The sequence below is a fragment of the Fistularia commersonii genome, chromosome 11, assembly GCF_037954325.1.
Source record: "Fistularia commersonii isolate RoL2024-O1a breed Wild chromosome 11, RoL_Fcom_v1.0, whole genome shotgun sequence".
Taxonomy (NCBI): domain Eukaryota; kingdom Metazoa; phylum Chordata; class Actinopteri; order Syngnathiformes; family Fistulariidae; genus Fistularia; species Fistularia commersonii.
In genome coordinates, this window is record NC_141294.1 from 6,604,767 (window position 1) to 6,624,967 (window position 20,201).

The 20,201-nt window shown below is 40.4% G+C and overlaps 3 protein-coding genes across 4 annotated transcripts; 2 read left to right on the top strand and 1 right to left on the bottom strand.

Moving 5' to 3' along the window:
* The first annotated feature begins 340 nt into the window (after positions 1-340).
* On the top strand, positions 341-10,940 carry fzd6 (frizzled class receptor 6). The gene is made up of 8 exons (XM_086154686.1): positions 341-476; positions 1,752-2,187; positions 5,608-5,804; positions 5,880-6,456; positions 8,039-8,458; positions 8,821-8,969; positions 9,061-9,450; positions 9,641-10,940. Exons 2-8 carry the CDS (start codon positions 2,002-2,004, stop codon positions 9,795-9,797), a joined length of 2,076 nt encoding a protein of 691 aa, XP_086010812.1. The 5' UTR covers positions 341-476; positions 1,752-2,001; the 3' UTR covers positions 9,798-10,940.
* Positions 10,941-11,156: 216 nt separating this feature from the next.
* LOC147229324 (collagen triple helix repeat-containing protein 1-like) lies at positions 11,157-15,563 on the top strand. Of its 2 annotated transcripts, XM_086154688.1 has the most exons (5): positions 11,157-11,296; positions 12,087-12,203; positions 13,611-13,829; positions 14,286-14,502; positions 15,334-15,563. In XM_086154688.1, the coding sequence occupies exons 1-5, from the start codon at positions 11,180-11,182 to the stop codon at positions 15,474-15,476; spliced, it is 813 nt and encodes a 270-aa protein (XP_086010814.1). In that variant the 5' UTR covers positions 11,157-11,179; the 3' UTR covers positions 15,477-15,563. The 2 variants fall into 2 exon arrangements, with proteins under 2 accessions (XP_086010814.1, XP_086010815.1); XM_086154689.1 differs by lacking the exon at positions 12,087-12,203.
* Positions 15,564-15,797: 234 nt separating this feature from the next.
* On the bottom strand, positions 15,798-20,131 carry LOC147229325 (solute carrier family 25 member 32-like). The gene is made up of 7 exons (XM_086154687.1): positions 19,685-20,131; positions 19,320-19,470; positions 19,127-19,212; positions 17,700-17,854; positions 16,822-16,935; positions 16,490-16,635; positions 15,798-16,400 (listed from the first exon to the last, which is right to left on the bottom strand). Exons 1-7 carry the CDS (start codon positions 19,878-19,880, stop codon positions 16,277-16,279), a joined length of 972 nt encoding a protein of 323 aa, XP_086010813.1. The 5' UTR covers positions 19,881-20,131; the 3' UTR covers positions 15,798-16,276.
* Positions 20,132-20,201: the final 70 nt, after the last annotated feature.

Below are 20,201 nucleotides of genomic sequence, written 5' to 3' on the forward strand. Positions count from 1 at the left end.
TGTTCATTTGCATCTCCATGGTTTCGTATTGTTTGTTTTCCTTTCTTTTTTCATGAAATTCTTCCATCCAGGTTCTCTCTCTCTCCCTCTCTTGCTATCTCTCTCTCCTTCTTTCTGTTGCCTCCCCAATGTTATTTCCGAGGTCTGTAAACGCAGCGCTTCGAAAGGTTTGTTTACGTTTCAGCTTTTAGAAAAAAAGTGTTTCACGTGATTTCTCCGAGTTGCTATCCAATGTTGCTTTTATTTGTTGTTTCTTTCATCATAAATATGAAACCTGTTCACGCGAAGTGGTTCAATTTTACAACATGTCAAATGTCCTATTTCCTTGAAGGCACCATCAGACCAATACAGACAGACGAGAGAAAACAGAGGAGATTACGCTGGATCTTGTTGCAGGAAGCACGCCACCGAATCCCCCACAGAATTTCTCCAAATGTAGTCAGCTGTCACATAAAATCACTTCATGACAGTTTGGGGTAAGTGATTGTGTTCTATTTTTCCTCTTGCAATTTTCTGAATGTGTTTATGGAACCGAAATTGTCCCGGGCCCCCAAAAATGAGTGAGCGAAACGAGGCAGGGATATTTACAGAGTTCTCTTCCCGAAAGTTGTGGCTTTTGACGGGAAAACGTTGGTACAGTCGGCGTCAAACTATGAAATATTACAAACCGCCGATTTTTTTAAATACGAGTTAACTTTGTGCTTGTGTTATATCCATACCTGCATTCCCACATGTGACGTTGAAAAGTTTGTGCGAGTAACGCCGACGTGACTCGTGACCAGGTAAAGTTTTGTATTGCTAACATGTAGCACAATTGCTAATGTTAAGATTGCCGTAAAGTTATGTCAGTAATGAAATTAGCCAAAAGCGCTGCCGTAAAATGAAAAGCTGCTGGTTCTAACAGAATAAAAGCTAAATATACTCACTTTAAACCGGGCTGGATAAAAGTGATCTGGATTAAACTTCCACGCCATACTCACGTCAAACGTATCCAAGCAACTGGATTTGCTTGGATACGTTTGATAGCCGTATAAACAATTAATTTCCTCAAACAAAATTATGATCGAACGGCTGGAGTAAGTTGTTTATATTGCATGCCAATGTGCCACAATGCAATGATTACATGTGGTCACACATAAGGATGGAAATTTGACATGTTAAACCTTTACATATCTGACATTTAGTGTTTAACTAAATTTGGAAGGGTCAGTATAACCAGTCACTATTCCTTGTCCTAATATCTAGACCCACTTGCCTTTCTTAAGGGCAGAGATCTCAGTTGCGCAATATTTTTGATGCACGTGCAACTATGTGAACTTGTAACACATTCATGTAAAGTTTAAAGTGTATCAACAAGTTGAGACTCATTCTGCTGAGTGAAGTTGGATCTTGAACATTCTCCCCCTGTGTAAATGTGCACTCTTAATGTCTGTTTCCTGTCTTGACTGGATTATGCTCCCTTAATTCCCTCTGACTGATGCTTCTCATAACAGTGCTTGCCGCTTAAGACCCTAGGGCTTTTGTAGAAGAAAAATGAAGAGGAGTTGAATTTCATTCCTGCGATGAAAGCATAGTTGTTGTATGATTGATTGGCTTGGTGATAGTGCTTCAGTCTGTCTCTGCCCTGAGGTTTTGTACCTAGTAATAATCTTCAATAATATTGACAAAATGTAGCACAAAACAAACACTTACTAAGTGTGATTTTGTTTGCACATAAAACCAATCTATCTTTTTATCCTTTTTTATTTCAGGGACGTGGGTTTCCTGTCTGTAACTTGAAAGCACATGCTGACTAAACAGTGGAACAATGGAAAAGCTTTACCTGGTGCTGCCCTTCCGCTGCACCCACTGAGATGACCCCAGAATGGATAGAGAGGGGATGACCATTGCCACATTTGATATTTTAGCCAATATAACCACACTGTGAGCCAAACGCAAACTTGATTTAATTCATATTATCAAGGAAAATACATTCAAATTTGTTCTCTAGCAATCCTTGCAATGCTGACTCCAGGACCTTTGTGGGTGTTTCTGGGGTTGTTATTGGCCGAGAACTGCATTGCTCACAGCTTGTTCACCTGTGAGCCAATCGTAGTACAATGGTGTCTGGGAATGCCCTACAACATGACTTTCTTTCCCAACATGATGGAGCACTATGATCAGGATATTGCAGCCAGTAGAATGGAGGTAAGACCTGTCATCACGATAAACCATAACATACCATGACGATTGTGACCATTTGATCACCAGGTTCTGTTATGTTTTCTTTACATTGCAATTATTTCAATGTTAGCTGTAATGTGCTCGTAATTTAGAATGCTGGTGTCATTTGTCATTCTGTCATTTTTAGTTGTTTGACCCGTAATCCCCTCTGCTACAATAAGCTTCCAGAAGTACAGTTAGTCAATAAAATATAGTCAATTTTAAAGTGAAAACCATTTTGAAAAGTTAAAGCCTTTTAATTCTTGTATATTGTTTGAAACTATCAACACAAATTTATATCCTTCTGGGTTGGAGTAGTTTTCACCCTTGAAGCGCGTCAAATACTCATTCTCTGATAAAATTAAATCCTTGAACAAGATTATTTTTCAGCCTCTAAAGACTTCAGATTTTTTTTCATTTTGATGAAGAAGCACTGTTGCTTTTTTATAATCCTACTATTCTGTTAAGTGAACACCCATATTGGCTGTAATTCAACCCAAAGTCAAATTTTTAATGAAAATGCTGTTTCATGGAATAGATTTCCAAATACAAGCCGTTATGAAAGCTGTTTGATATGATAATTGGCAGTCAAACCAAATTCTTTTCACAAATTAGGACCAAACAACAACTGAAATTGGTATGGGGCAGCTTGAGATTTTGCTAGAAAGAATGCCCTTTGTAAAATTCTTTTTTTAATACAAATATTTCCATATGTCCAGGAGTGCTTAATGACAAGGGGGAATTTCATCTCTCACCAATTGTCAACTTCCTTCAGCCATTACAGATCAAGCAGATTTTGTAAACTTGGATGAATTCTCACTGTTAATACACAACCAAAGAGAGTGGGGCATGGGCTCTCACGCAGTCTGCATAAAGCCCCCTGGGGGCACTTTCTCACATTGAGAAAATACTTCTTTAAGGAGGAAAAAAAATGTGGGAATTATCTTTCAGTTTTAAACTTGAGTTCACATTGCATACCTCTCTTACTGTACATGTATACATATTGTATATATGCATAGGTGTTGATAAAACACACTGAGTTGTGTTTCCTGGCCAAATTCCAAGTTGTTTGCACCAATCACGCCTTGTTATATATATTTCAAAAGTGACTGTTGAAGATGGAAATGTAGCATCATTATTGTGTGTCACCATTCAAAATGGAATCCAGATACACGGTGGGGGGCGGAATGTTCCGGACACTGTTGAAAAATGTTGGCTTGTCGCCTAAAATTATTTAGACTACATTATAGTGACTCTTTGGTTGTGTATAGACTGGCAAATAGCATGATGGTGGTTAATTTTTGCACTATACTTGGATGTTTATTGTCCTGTCTCAGTTTTGAGATGAAGTCACCATCATGATTCTTTAGTCATATCATCCAGGTTCTGGAATTTCTGAAGGCTAGGGTTTTAGTTACACACATTTTGAGTTCCACACATGAGCAGTATCTTTTGGAGTCCTTTGTGGGGCAACTGGCAAAGATACAGGCTTCTTATTTCACAACCTTGGCCACAGGCAGCTTCATCAACTTTGTTCTGTGGGTCCTTTGATTTCTGGAGGAAGGGGACGGACACACCCAGTCTCACACAAAGCTTACCCTGCATACCAAAATAAGTATTCTCTCTCTGTTAATCACGCACTCATTTCCCCTCCTGTATACAGTCTTACCTTCGTGGTCCTCTGTCTCAAGTGACAGTGTTATACTTTCTGGCAGACTTTCAATATCACATACTATGCATAACTTTCTTCAAAAGTATGCAGTTACTTATCAAATACCCCACATGCTGTAATCAAGCAGGCAATGCGTAAACCTGGGTTCAGTCCAGCCTATCAGTAGAATTTTCCATGGTTGAGATAAGCTTATATTGCCCTTGTTTCCAGAGTCCAATTATTTTTTTACCATTCAATTGTTACTCATACATACACACATACATACATACAAAGAGATTGGAGATGATATACTGTGATACACAGCAGATACTTTGCAGCCATGAACATTTGAAAAGTAAGCATCTAGTAATGAATAATTTCATTTCTAACTGCACATAACTTTGCTTTTTATGTAACAAAGCAGCTCAAGCTTCAATGCTGATCCTATTTGTGCAGTTTTTACTTTTTAGTTCTGTTATAAAGCAAATACAAGGTCAAATTGTTGAGCAAGAGGCACTCATTGACAGGGAGCCCAGGACCTCCACAAGTGAGGAACAAGGACCCTTACTGTCACAGGGGGCAGCTGAGGCCCCAGAGATGTGGACCCACTGCCTGGCTGGATTTCATCAGACAAAAAAGAAAAGATTACATAGTGGGCTGTATTTGAGTTTTGCCTACAATTATTAGTATAGACTGACTTCAATCTGTCAGGTAATAACTGACGTTACAACTTGTGTAAAATAATCCTATGGATAATAGACAATATAAGTCCAACTGGTGATGTATGAATGACTTCTATACTATTATTATAGAACTTTCTAGTTATATACATACTGTATATAAGATACATTGCAGCAAGCACTGTAAATGTTTGGATGTGTTTTGTTGAAATTAAGTACACACTTTTCAGCAGTCTAATTTATTAACAGCTCTGTTCTTGCCTTTCCTGGCCAAATGTGCACACACTCGTTTCCTGTCCTGTGTGCTGAAACGGAAGAACATTTTTCCTTGCCAGTGAATGGCCCCTTTGTGTGGCGCTGTAGAGCACTGCATATCAACAAAATGAGGTTAATACTTCACTGTACATTAGTAGAAGCGAGCCTTTACCGTTTGACGTGTTTAAATTTTAAGTTGTCTTCTTGAGAGAGCACACCGTCACTGCTGTACAGTAAATGTAGATTAAGCTTCTCATTTTTTGCTTGAGAAAAGTCAAATTAGTTATTAGGGTCTATGGCAACATGAGAAAGATTAGAAAAGGGTAAAAATGCATGCATGTATGTATTAGTAACCTACACTTTGAAATCTGTATCATTTTACTACTCAAATCTGTCAGTCCCCCGTTCTCATTCGTTGTGATTTCTAGTTCTGTTGCAATTTCAGACAAAGCACAGCCCCAAGTGTCCAATAGCCATGGAGGAATGGGAATAGCTGTGCCAGTGACACATTGAAGCTGTAAACACAAGGAATACTTAGATGTTATTATTAGTTAAAGATGAACAAATAAAATACAGCCAGTCGTTCACACTGATAGGAATAATGTGTTTCTGCTTTTTCTTATGGGATTTTTACGCAGTCACCAGTCTCTTCAATTTGGTCTGGTGATGCCATTCTCACATTCACTCACACACACGTTATATTGCCTCATGTTAAAGAGCTTCTCACTCAGAATGTAGATTATATATTTCACCTAAGGTTTGCGTAAGGAAAACATTAATAAACTAATTTTTAACACAATTTAATTACTGTCTCTTCAGCCATTCATGCCCCTGGCGAATCTTCACTGCTCCCCAGATGTCCGCCACTTCTTATGCCAGGCTTTCATCCCACAATGCACCGAGGAGAACACAGTTGTCCTACCATGTCGAGAACAGTGTGAGACTGTGTTGTCTGATTGTGAAGAGAATATTCGAATATTTGGTATATCCTGGCCTCCCGAGCTACAGTGTGACAAGTAAGAAAAAACTGCAGTAACCAAAAGCATACAGAGGAGTACGGGCCTACTAAAATATGTTTCTCTATCCTCTAGATTGGCTTCATGCAGTCTCAAGGACTGGTCAGTGCCTGCAACAACCCCAATGACTCCCACGTCAGCTAAGAGAGACCTTGGTTTCTGGTGTCCATTGCAGTTGAAAACCAAGCCCGGACTTGGATCATCATTCTTGGGTGCCCAAGACTGTGCGCCACCTTGTTCTAATATGTACTTCAAACCCAGCGACATTGAATTTGCCAAGAACTTCATTGGTGTTTGTTCCATCATCTGCTTGGGAGCCACACTCTTCACCTTCCTCACCTTTCTCATTGATGTCAAACGTTTCCGCTATCCTGAGCGTCCCATTATCTTCTATGCCGTCTGCTACAGTTTTGTTTCACTCATATACTTCATCGGGTTCCTGCTTGGCAACAATGCAGCCTGTGTAAAAGCAGCCCATCCTTCTGCAGTGGACACAGTTGTGCTAGGCTCCCAAAGCAAAGGCTGTACACTGCTGTTCATGCTTCTCTACTTCTTCTCCATTGCTGGCATTGTTTGGTGGGTAATTCTCACCATCACCTGGTTCCTTGCCGCTGGACCGAAGTGGAGCTGTGAGGCCATCGAAAAGAAAGCGGTAAGGAGTAAAGGCCATGAAATGTCTCTTTTTCATTTGACCAGACAGAAGTGAAGTTAATAGAGAAGTGTGTGTTTATTAAGATCAGTTCATAAATAAATTAGCATTAAACATTTCTTTGACAATTAACTCATTCAACTGCTAAAAAAATGCATGAATATAACTTTTTTTGGTATTGGTATTTAAACATTTTACTTTATGAAACAACTCATTTTACAGCTTTATTCAATTTTATAAAAAAATTAAATTCAATGGAATTTCTCATGCCTCTCAAAGAATGTCGGAGAAATTGAATTCCCATTCCATTTCCAGTGATGATGGTCATTGCCTCTGTGCTGGAAGTGACTTCTGAGATCTGCCGTCATAATGTTGTATGCATGTTGTGTTGGCAACCTAGCAACCTAGGTTGGTAGTCCATAGGTGGTGAAGGAAGCCTTATTGGTCTGACTGACCCAGGGGTCTTGTATACCAGATGGGTGAAGAAGCTCTAAAACATTTTTGGAGTGAAGCTAGAACTGTTCCTGGTAAATTATCGGGGGACATAAAGAAGGAAAGAAGACCTTGGCTCAGGGTGCTAGAGCACAGGAGAGCACAGGCTGGAGGTATCCCTTGCAGTTCAAAAACAACTTCCAAACTTGACTAACATATTGTCTATGGTGGAAGTACAGCTTGAAAATCATGATAGAACCATGTCCACATCCTTGGTGTAGGTCACTGAGGTCATGAAGAATTTGTACCTTTAAGAGAAAGAAAGAATGGGGGAAAGAAATGAGTGAAAAATGCAGATTGAGTACAGTACTTGCCTTGGAACTGTAGAACAAGCTCTTGAGTTGCACAGGGCCTTTGGTCTATCTGATCAACTACATGTTTTGTTGGCGTGGAGAATATATGCAACTGTGTCCCAGTAGGTGTTTTGCGTGGAGTGATGTGGTAAACCATAGTTGGCTGGTGAGAACCATCTGTTTTCTGTATAACTGCTTTGAGAGCTGTGTGGATATTTTTGGCTCCACATCAAATACCTTTCCAGCATGTGTGGGCTTCTACAGGGCTGCACTTTGTAACTTGGTAAGTGTGCTCATGGTCTTTATGGTCAGGATTTCAGTGCCCAGTTTAGGGGAAAATAGTCTCTTGTATTAGGATTACAGCATTGTCTCTGTATTTAGGGTTGATGATTATGGTGGTGTGACCTATATCAAGCCGTAGCCTAAAGCAGGTTATTGGAAAGGTTGTGGTCAGAACAGGGGTTAGTGCCTTGAAGTCCTCCCAAGTTGAATGGGTTAAGGCAGTCACTTATCTTGGGTTGTAAGGTAAAGATGATAAAGTTGATGTTATTCACTTTAAATAATTGAGGTAGATTAAGATCATTTATAATTGCTTGTTCTAGATAATTGGATCAATTTTAGAATATCAGATATGTATTTGTTTTCACAAATGAAATCCAATATAATATGTTTTAAAATCTTCTAAAAAGTGGAGCTTATAACTTAGTTGCTGTGCAAATCCTTTATCTTGTTATATTTATCTATAGATGAGAGAAATGTTGTGGATCATATTGTAAATTTTGTTTATCTTTTGTCCTCAGGTGTGGTTCCACACTGCAGCCTGGGGCATCCCTGGGGCTCTAACAGTCATGCTTCTGGCTCTGAACAAGGTTGAAGGAGACAATATCAGTGGAGTTTGCTTCGTGGGACTGTACGATCTGGATGCCCTGTGCTACTTTGTTCTTGCTCCTTTGTGCGTCGGCGTTGTAGTTGGACTCTTCCTCATCCTTGCAGGAATTGTTTCTCTCAACCATGTCCGGCAGGTGATTCAGCACGATGAGCGCAACCAGGAAAAGCTGAAAAAATTCATGATTCGAATTGGCGTTTTCAGTTGCCTTTACCTGGTCCCGCTGGTCACTCTGATTGCATGCTACACTTATGAGCAGAGTCACCGCATCGCCTGGGAGAACACATGGATCAACGATCGCTGTCAGGAGTACAGCATTCCCTGCTCATCTAAGGTACTATTTCATTTCACCACCTTTGTAATGAATGTCTGTAAATTTTGTTTCTATTCTACTAAGAATGAATATATACAAATGTAATTGCAAAATATTATTAGAGTAAAATATGTGATACTGCATAGGAAAAATGCTTACGCTGAAAAATATGTGTGGCAGTATACTTCAGAAGCAATCAGAGTGAATGTCAATTTAAAATAACATGCTGAAAAGACCAAACTGCTCCTTTTTCAGCAGTCTTTGTTACAGGCCTCAAGTTAAAGCTTTAGTTTGTCTTAAGTTGAAAAATTGATTAGTTGATTAGTTTTAACAAATAACATATTACAAGTACATTGTGAATGTTTTTGTTTTTTGTTGTCTAGATTACAGAGTATGACCATCCTGACCTCTCACTGTTCCTGGTAAAATATCTAATGACATTAGTGGTGGGAATATCTGCTGTATTCTGGGTCAGCAGCAAAAAGACCTGCTCTGAGTGGGCCTATTTCTTCAACAGGACCCGCAAGAGGGAGTAAGACCCCATCTCATGTCCTGTTGTATATTCAAATTGAGTTAACATGAAAAAGACATTTTACGTCATCATCATATTTTGTGGCCCACAGTCCCATCAGTGAGAGCCGCCGGGTGCTCCAGGAGTCCTGCGAGTTCTTTCTCAAGCACAACAGCCGTGTCCAGCACAAGAAGAAGCACTACAAGTCAAGTTCTCACAAACTCAAGGTCATCTCCAAGTCGATGGGCACAAGCACTGGTGCTGCTCCCACTGATGTCACCATCAGTAATCAAGGAACCTCAGCTTTGGGCAATCATGAGCCCCATGCACTCGGTGGCCTGACGGAGAATGTGGCAAGGGAACACTTGGACAGGGGCACGTCTAGCCGAAGCTCCAGGCGTGGGGAGAGAGATAGGGAAGGTGGGGAGAGACGGAGCAAAGGGGGGAACTCTAGTAAAGTCAGCAGTCGCTCTGGGAGTATTCTCAGAGTCACAGATGGGCAGTAAGTATCGCCAAAGTGAAATACACTCATATATGCTACATCTACTTTTTATTGTTTTTAAGAAAAAAACAAGTGTTTAATGTTCATCTTTCATGATTCTCGTTACTTTTATCTACTGAATTCAGAACACCTTAACGACTCATTTTATAACCAAATACAATCCGAATAATCCAATTTCCTGGTGGTTTAGGATGAGCCCAAAGAGTGAGCTGTCAGAGGCAGGACAGCAGCACCCAGCTTTAACCCCATCCCACAGCACTAACATCCAGGATTCCATCCACGAGCTGGTGCACATCGTGCCTGAGGAAACCAAGGAAACCAAGGACACGCAGGACGACGACTGTTGAGATGTTTCACTCCTGCAACGATCCATCCTTGAAAGCACAGAGGAGATGCATATTTCCAACTGAAGTTGCCTTTTAGGGGTACTTTCACCCTTCATATTAGCTTTATCAAACACTGGATATTGATTGTATTGATTTAAGCTGTATAAGTGCATGTAAACTTACCTCATTTATTTTAAAATTTGGGGATTTGGGATCCATTTTGGATGGGCTCATTTGATGAATGTCTTAATGTTTAACACAGCTTTTATTTCCAAGTGTGTGAATGTGGCACTGACTCTGCTGTATCCCAACTATATGGAATTTTTTGTACGGCATGCATTAAGTTAGTTTTTAGACTATTCGTTAACTGGTATAACATACTTTTAAGTGAACAAGTTAAATATTTTTGTACATATTCTTTCACTGGATGAGTCACAACACTGGGATTTTTTGAAGTTGTTTTTTGTTCTCTGTAAGTAAACAAATTTCTGAATGTCTCATCCTTTTACTAAAAATTTATTGTTTTTTTTTTTTAATGGAACCTCATTTAGTTATGCACATACGATTAGTTTTTGATGAGTCAAAAAAAAACATTGTCTTAAACAGTCAGATCATTTCATTTCAATCATTTCATCAACTTGGTTTTGCTCTTGTTTCTTAGGTTTCCTTCATGTTCGTGTTGTTAAAAAGTTTGTGCAGCAGTTATCAAAGTGGTTCTGTGAATTAAGATTAGTTATAGGATTCTAGATGACTTAAAGAATATAGCTTACTTTACACTTCAAAGAACGAACATGTGTTTTACATGTGCTTCGGTTGTGAGTCCCCGCAGTCTGGGTCTTAAAGATTGTGTTTCCCTTCACGGAAAACAGTTCAAACAGACATATTCCTCATTAGAAGCACACCCTTATTATAAGAAAGTGGTCATGGCTCAGGCCAGGGGTTATTTATAACTTGACCACGAAATGCCATGGACTTTCTGGATAGGAGTCACCAGATCCCAATGAAATGGGAACTTAGGTACATTCTGTTCCTTATTTTGTATAAAGGTTTATACTTTAGAAACATAGACTACTTTACTCTTAAATGTTTTCACGGTTGCCATGAACACTTTTTTAAAAATATTTTTATCTTGATGAAGTATTGAATAAAAAAAAAAGGACAGCGTTATTTGGAAGTCTATTCTGCATGGGTTGAATGGATGGATGGATGGATGGATGGATGGATGGATGGATGGATGGGGGTCAGGGGGGTGGGGGTCGCTCCCTGTTCCTGACATGAATGGCAGAGAATTTTCTGCGCGTTGACTGGCTCCTTCCCGCTCGTCCAGCCTCCTCTGGACTAAAACCCGCAGCAGCAGGAGGAGTTCAGGAGTGAAGAACGCCCGAGAGCCCGCAGCCTGCCGGATGATGTCTTCCTCTTTGGTGACCCGCCTGCTCTTCCTCATCTGCTTGGCTTTACCTCTTTATGGCGTGGAAAAGGTGAGAAATAGAGGATACCGAAAGGATCCTGACGCAGACAAGGTAAGACGGATGATGTAATGTCAAATCGCTTTGCTTTCTGAAAGCTGTACCATATTTTAACACAAAAAAAAAAGGGGGGGGGGGGTCACTTTAAAAATAAATTTCCCGTGTCATAGAAAGGAAAAAACGCCTGAGGCTGGTAAAGATACATTTAATTTCCAACTGGGGTGAAAGGTCCTCCTTAGACTTGGATTTGTATGAGCTGCTCTGAGGTCGGATGTCTCCCTGTTATTCCAGGTTTGACTGTTCTTACTAACACAGAGAGAGAGCAGGGGAACATGCCAAACAGGAAACTCGGTCTAGATCACTGTCTAACTCCTTTTGTTATCCATATGCCTCGGTGAAAAAAAAAGTCACCTCTTTTGAGAATGAAATTGCATATCCATATATTGATAACTTCTTAATGAGAAGGGGAAAACAAGAACACATAGCAGGCGTGTTAAAGTTGTTGTCCTAAGCATCTAATGCCCAAACCACATCTCATACACTGTCATTTTAATTTTTGTATGTCTCTCTATGGGTGTTTGGGAATCTTTAATATTATACACAAAGTTTTAATTCATTCTCACCAACTGGAGCATGCAGAGATTCATCAGAGAGCGGTGGGTGTGAATTGGGGAACAGAGTACACACTCATTCTCCCTGCCCTCCCTTGGGACTCAAACGAAAGTGAATCTCGTGTTTATTTTGCGGGACCCCCAGACCTCTCAGGGACTCTTTGACTAGCCCACCTCCACACATTTCCCCTCCAGTCATATAGTAGAGCTGAGACACAGTTTTCTCTCCACAGTGGAAGCCTGTAATGGAAAGCATGTTACCAACTTTATCTCCTGTGGAAATGATGCAAGAAAGCCCAACTGCACTAGACTCTCTAAAAGGAGGAAGATCTGCTTATGTGAAGAATATGGTAATCATTAAATCTTGTGTCGCTTCCTCTGGAGAAGCCGTACATGCATCAGGGGAGATCTCTTCAATGTAGACTAATGCATAAAAGTCCTAATGATTCCTGTTTACTTTGGGGCAAATGCAGCCTTTATGCATCAGTTACAGTCATGGACTGTGAGCTACTAATATTCAGCAGTCCTGGACAGTAATTCATGCAGGCAAGGAGGCGGGCTGCACCGTTGCAGGCTGGAAGCCAATGAAAAAGTCGGCCGCCTGGTGAAGCGGACAGTGGCCCCTTTCATGAGTCAGCTTTGAGAAGGTCTCCAAAAATCCAACACATAACAGAGACACAGAGATGTTTCCTTAACATTGCTGAATATCAACCTGCTGCCCTGAATAATTGACAAATTTTGCAATACATCTACTGAAGCTGTTAGAAGGTCTTTGCCGCCCCAAGGATAGATTCCATGTTAATTACTGCACAAAACCCCCAACTCTGTAGGCTTCTGGTTTGATGAAAGTCACCCTGGTTTCCCACAGAAATGATGTCACATCTCCAGGTTGATCCAAGAGAGCCACTTAATCGCTAAAGCAGACCCTCAGCCATCTGTTTTACAGTGTGTGCAATCCAATCCACATTCAGACACCACTTCAAAACTGTGTTCATCTGAAATAGACATTTCTGCTCCACCTAAAAAAGGATTCACTTGAAGTTCTTTGTTTCTCTTTGCTACTTGGGTAGTTTTCAGACTTAATGCCTTTTCTCCACGGGCTCCTTAGTGTTCCACAGCTGAATGCTGAGCTAAAGGGCAGTAGTGACCAAACTGCAACTTAGAGCCAAATCCCCTTGACATCACTGTTTGCTAAAGGCTCACTCATACAGTGTTAACTGCAAACAAAGGCAAGAATTCATAACAATGAATAATCATTTCTTAAAATGTAAATCCAACTGAAGCTAAAACTAAAGCCAGGACAGCAAAGCTTTGCGGTGTCTCACTCTGCATGTGGCAGGGGAGTTTTCATCTCTGAGTCAACTTGAGCAAGATGTTGCATCTGTTTAAACATAGCAATAAGTTCAGCAAGACAATGAAATACACTGACAAGTGTAGCCACTCATTAAGGTCCTTTCTACAGCTCCTTGTTACCACACCATGCCATTTACTGGTTTTATGGTTGCTGGTCCTATTGCTTGGATTTCATCAGTATCACACGGTTTTACCCGCACGGTGCTATGCCAAGATCAACCCACTGAGTCTTGCAAAGAGTAGTTTCTGTCTTGAAGGCCTTTTAATGGATGGCCACATTTAAGCGTCTGCAATACAAGTAGGGACAGGTAGGGGAAATCAAAACCATGCTATAAGTAACTGCTGAAGCTTAGTTGTTATCAAAATTAATTTCTACTCCCTGTCTTCCCATTTTTTTTTTTCAGTACGGCAGTTGCCTGCAGGGCCCTGCAGGATCCCCAGGCAGAGAAGGTAACCCCGGCTCTAATGGCATCCCGGGCACGCCAGGCATCCCTGGCCGAGATGGACTCAAAGGTGAGAAAGGCGAATGTATGAGTGAGATCTTCGAGGAGCCTTGGAGACCTAACTACAAGCAGTGTGCCTGGAACTCTCTGAATTATGGGATCGACTTGGGGAAAGTAGCTGTAAGTATCTTGGCAGAGCTGCATGTGTGTTACACTAATTGAGGGATGCAAGTGTGTACTGGTGCACATACACACTGAAAACATAGCTGCGGCAGTGAAACGCCTGTCTGACAAGCCCATATTATTCATAAAATGAGCTTTCACTCTACGAACCTGCCAGTTTGTTTAAAAGGCATATTTTTCAAGTCATGATTTTAATTTCAAAATAAATCACACCTTCATGCTGTGTAAATACAAAATAACATCAGACTTTCAGTCTTCAGCAGTCAGATTTATCATGTAGAAAGCCTCCTTAGCTAAAATGAAAAATGTTCAAATAAATATTGCAAAAACCGGCCTGAATACCTGTGAACAACGGACAGTGTGGTTGCCAGTACCATTTTTGCCGTACTATCTTCCTTTGCCCCTTCTATATCCATGGATTGTATTTTCCTGAGGACAAACACTTTGTTGCAGGACTGTACTTTCACCAAGATGCGCACCGACAGCTCCCTCAGAGTCCTCTTCAGCGGATCTCTCAGACTCAAATGTAAGAACGCCTGCTGCCAGAGGTGGTATTTCACCTTTAATGGAGCGGAGTGCACGGGACCCCTGCCCATTGAGTCCATCATCTACTTAGACCAGGGCAGTCCAGAGCTGAACTCTACCATAAACATCCACAGAACATCCTCAGGTATGTTTTTGGGCCAGTAAAATGTGTAACTATTCAGAAAGCTAAGAAGCGCCCATTGAGTCAGAGTCCTAAATTGACTGGAAACTCTGCTAATTCACGAAACCTTTTAAGGAGCTTCACTCAAAACACACACCTTGGAAGTTCCCTGGGTCGCTGGGAAATCTCCTGATAAGACAAAAAAAAGAAGCTGCTGCTTGTTGTGCTATTTTTAGTAGTTTACCATTCCTGAAAATATATAATACCTTTGGGGACTTTCCTTAAGTTTAGTACACAAGAAGATCCATAAATTTGATTTTTTTTCCATGGTAGGAAGATCAGATTCAAAGACGATCTGATAATTTGTTTTTTGAACATCAAGGTTACTGTAATCTCACAAAAACAGGGTCTTGTCCATTATTCAAAAATAAACATGAATGACATTAAATGAGAAATAAGTTACTGATGAAAAATCTATCTAGAAGAGTAAAATCGGTTTCCATGTGAGATTGTACATACATATAGTATATTATGTCTTGAGGCCTAGTTGCCTATTTCCATCAGCTGGACTGGTGGGCAAAAAACCATGACATTGCAGTCTCCTTTGTTTATGATCTTTGTGTCAAGTTAGTAAGATAAAGATGCATACTTGAGCAGATGTGACAGTGGTATTGATCTTTAGCAAAAAACTCAAAAAATAAAACTGCTGTCTAAGGCCTTTACGCCTCTAACAAACCCACACAGCCCAACTAGATTTGGGAAATTTTACCACAAATGATCACAATTTCTGTCTGTGGGCTGAGTGGGTGTTCCCTGAAATTCATTGGCGCCGTCTCTCTCCCCTTTGTTTGTCAGTTGAAGGACTGTGCGAGGGTATCAAAGCAGGGCTGGTGGACGTGGCGGTTTGGGTTGGGACCTGTGCGGATTATCCCAGAGGAGATGCATCTACAGGCTGGAACTCAGTGTCCAGGATTATCATTGAAGAACTTCCAAAGTAAGAAAACAATGTTAAATGAAAAGAAGGGGCCAGTCCTGGTGGTGACAGAGCTTTCGGGAGACTTCAAAAATGATCAGGTGTAGTAAACTGAGGCCTCCCAACATCCCTGATGGTAACTTGAATATTTTCTTATATACAATGCTTTTTGAAAGGCCTGTAAACATGAGTACTGTGTTATTATGTCTCCCCGTCTGTAAGCCCATAAAAACTATTTTTTGGAATACAAAAATGTTTCTAGCCGGTATTTTAACCCTTTACTCATGTGACATGTTTTTTTTTTTTTTCATCCAATATTACTGTTAATAAAAGACTTTTGTACAACTTTTTACTGAAACAAAAGACTGCTTGTATTGTTTAACATCATGCAAACATAGGGACAGGTATTGTTCTTACATATTATTGTGCGCTCTTTCAATGTTTTGCAAAACATTTCTTTGCATTGATAGGTCAGTATAAAACTTTGTTATCTCACATTTTCATTTTTTTTTCTCCACATAACAAAAGACAACAAACCAGTACTTAAATATAAAAACAGAACACATTCCACATAAAAAAAATGCATGATCAAATAATCATACCTTACTGATGCTAAATTCATGAACTGCGTGGAGATAAAAGTGGATGAGGTACAATCTTAAAAAATCTTCCCATCTCAATAGTTTTGATGTTAGCATCCTCATCTTATAGCAGTATAGCCTCTTCCAGAAAGAATTCCCACAGACATTAACTGTGACTTTCAGTCGAATGCTGGTGCAGAACCAACTTGCCCATGCATGCTCAGGATTTGTTCCTCACTGTTCATCAACTTTTGCCCAAAAGAAAGCGAGACACATTTTCATAAACTACAAAAGTGATGCAGCACGCTGGCGTGACACGAATCAAATTGGGGACGATGCCTTTGTAGTACCCCAAGGGTCCTTCGTTCCTGCATTGACAGAAAACACACAATAAGTGAACACTGAATTTTACTCAAAAGGCTCTTTTCAACATTTTGCAAACATGTCATCACCATACCTCCATGTCCGTCTGATGACATCGATAACACCACTGTATCTGTTGTGCTGGTCTTGCAGTCGAGCTCGAACCACCTGGTAAGGGTAAGTTGTAGCTACAGCAAATATTTTGGATAAGGCTGCCATGGTGATATATTCCAGTGCATTCTGTTTGCAGAGGACAGTGATGGAGAGACAAAAATTGGCATAGTAGGGAAACGGATGAGTCACCACATGAACTGCAAGATGTTGGAAGAAAAATCCCATATGTCTGATCCTTATGTCTCTGTAATTGTCAGCGTGGAGCTGGTCTTCAGGCCAGGCCGCCTGCCACTCATGGAGTTACTGACTCACCAGCTTTGCGTCTGAGGGTGATTTCTTGTATTTGTTATAGTCCCTCTTCAGCTCCTCATAGGCCATGAACTGCAGCGCTCCATGAGACGTCCCGAACAGACCAGGAATGTAACCCTTTGGCATAAAAAGGCCTTGTTCGTCATTTATTTCCCCCACACTCAAATATGCATCGAGAGCAAAGCAAAGACGCCTGCACTGAATTTATAGCTCTCTGCCTGCTTTCTGTCACAAAGAATCCTGGATAATTATCTCGTCAGTGAGTAAGTACCTCAAACAATCAGTGTATTATTCTTCAGAGCATTTCAATTTCACTACAAAATGTACTTATATCATTAGGCCTCACAAAGATGTTAAGGTACAGATTTTCCAAATGCCAGGAAAATCAAAATGCCCGTTTAGATTATTACAATCAGTTACAAGAAAATGTTAATCTGCAACATACTGATAGATTTCTTTTTCCTAGTCCTTCGTTCATTTTTACGATAATGACTTTCTGAAATGTGAACACTTTGTAGAGGAACACTAGTTTTATGGAAATCAATCAGTACAGATACAAAATTAAAGTTCATCCATAAGCATTAAATATATGATAAAAACAATGATTCAATCAAGACACAAATCATTTATATTTGCTGCCCAACATGTGGCTAAAGATAAAACATTATGCATCTTGAATTACGGCTCCACTACAAAAGTATGTGATTGTGATGCCCTCTAGTGGTATTTGCAGGAACTGGACACAATTAAATCAGCCTCATGAGAGGCAATGTGATAAGCAATAAAAAGTAAATAAGTTGGTCATAACACTAAAAATGGTTTCAAGACGGGTCTTGAGTGCTACCATTTTTATTGCGCAATAAGACTGAAGACTGGCTGACCTTGTACAGTCCTGGCACTCCCTCCATGCGATAGATCTTCAGCAGCGCATCAATCATCCCCTTGTACTGTTTCGTTGTGGGGTCAGCGCTGTATTGGAGCACAAGCCGGGTCTTAGTTACCCAGATAGGGTTGGTAATTGTGAGCGTTAGGATGCCTGCAGACAGAGAAACAAAGACCAAATGTGTAACCCTCCAAATTACTTTTAATGAGGTGCTGTTTGATACACATGCCCAATAAGAAAAAGCCACACCTTCAACTGAGCTGACAGTTCGGAAAAAAATTATGATATTTTTGCAATGTGAAAGGCATGACAGACAGACAAGTAAAAAGGTGTTCATGGGACTGTCAATGCATTCCCTACATTGGAACACTCAAATACAATAAAATATACAGAAATATTCATCAAGCATCACTATATCAACAAACAAATTCACAATGCAGGTTGAATTTAAGGTTTTCAATCATTATCATTTAAGAAATTATTGGGATTGTACCCAATATTATTTGGAAAAATATAAGTTCTGACAGTCCAAATACATCTTAGCATAATCCAACTCCCAGTAAGGAAAGGAAAGTGGGAGCACATTCATTTCTAGTATACATACTTAAAAGTTTGGATATCTCTGTCATACATTTCACAAATTGTGCTTGTCAAAATTGCTATCATTGGAAACTGTATTGTAAATTTTTTGTGTACTTTCATTTTTATAATTGCTGATTAATTTTTCTAAGGTATGTCATGTTGGGCAGAGGCCACAGGGGTTGAGTTTAAATCTGGTTCCTTGACAAGAATCACAATCTTGACAAATATAGTATCTGCTAGTCAAACGTAACCTGGGACTTGCACCTTGTATAGAGGATTTGGGTTCTCTGTCATAATAAAACAGGCAGGGATCACGCTATTTCCTGACTCAAGTTGGATCGGATTACTCCACGCCAATCTGAGCCCACATGTTCAACCGGTCAAATTTTATAAACAGGCCATCTTATTTTTCAGTTGCTGGTACTTGTTACATGACACCCCTTGTCCTGTCTCTTCATTGCATGTCCCTTCTTTCAGGACCAGCACAGTGGCCTGAAGTCAAAACAAAATCTTAAATCCAACCAATGTGTCCAGTGAAATACTGTAAATTATTAGTTACAGATTAAAACTTAGCTAGCAGTAGAAGCATATGATGATTTTTTTTTTTTGTAACAAAACAAATCAGTCGAAAGTCATAATTCAGGTCAGGTTTAAAACAAATTAAAGCCTTTATGTGGAATGAGCTCTCTTCATTTAGCCAGCAACAAGATGATAGCAGATAGTGAAACTTCACATGGAGCGCAACACATGTATTGACAAGGCTGGCTAAGAGCAGTTTTATCTGGCTTTTGTTGACCAGTGACTGTGAGCGTCAGTGGGAAAAACACCAGACTCAAAACTAACCTGCTTGAGCTGCTGAGACTAGGTGTTCCTTGGCGCTTAGTTCAGTCTGACGTCCCTCCTTTACATACCCTTTAATTGCATTGTAACTGTGGACAAAACAGTAGTCTACGAATCAAACATGCAGATTAGTTCAGATGTTGATGCTATACGTTAAAAAATAAATGGTTCTGACAAACAAGGTTTTTTAGCTTACAAAAAAAAGTAGAGGCCCCAAGAGGCTCCAGCACCCCACACATTTGGAGTTACTCCTTGATAGAGCCCTCGTAATCCCTCCTGGCGCCAGATGCTCTTCATACAGTGCACGATGCCATTATACCTGGGTCTCACATCCAATCCATCGCTCACTGCATTGAAAAGATGAGATAAACATAAACAAAATGTGATGAACGACTGCTATATCAGGGAAGACAAGACAGCGGTAATTACTATCCAAGAGCTATGCAATTGTGTAGATTGAATAAAGAAGTTGAAATTAAGGTAAGATGATGTGCAGCAGGAGAGTCTCGATGATCATGTAAACAAAATGGACACATCTTTGAGTTTATGTTAATAGCATACCTGCAAATCTGATTTTGACTAGATCCAGAGGGTGAAGCACTAGCGTTGACACCACCCCTCCACTCAGCCCCGCGACCAGGTTTTCGAGCTTCACATGGCTGAAAAGCTGCTGGACGTGTCCAGCTAGCGTGACAGATTTGTTTGACAGTCCCGTCTCCGTGACGCGGACCGCGCTGGGATTCGGAGGGGAGCCCATGTTTGGCGGCGCTGTAGCTGTGTCCTCAACACCAGCTAACTGTTTACACGACAACAACTGGGCGCAAATCTACATAACAGTTTTGTGGACGACTCGACGTTATAAGAGAGACTTACTCTTTGAAACAGTCTGTTTTTGAAGAGCGGTCAGCAGTAGGACCACGTTTTTGACATGTAGCGGTACCTCGTTGCACAGCCATTGCTTAAACTGAGCAACTGACCCCGTAATCGACCTTGCTTGCGCTAACCATCAAGCGACTCGATGTGACGCAGCTAATATTAGCACTTCCTCTATTTAATTTCAAAATAAAAGCATAACCGA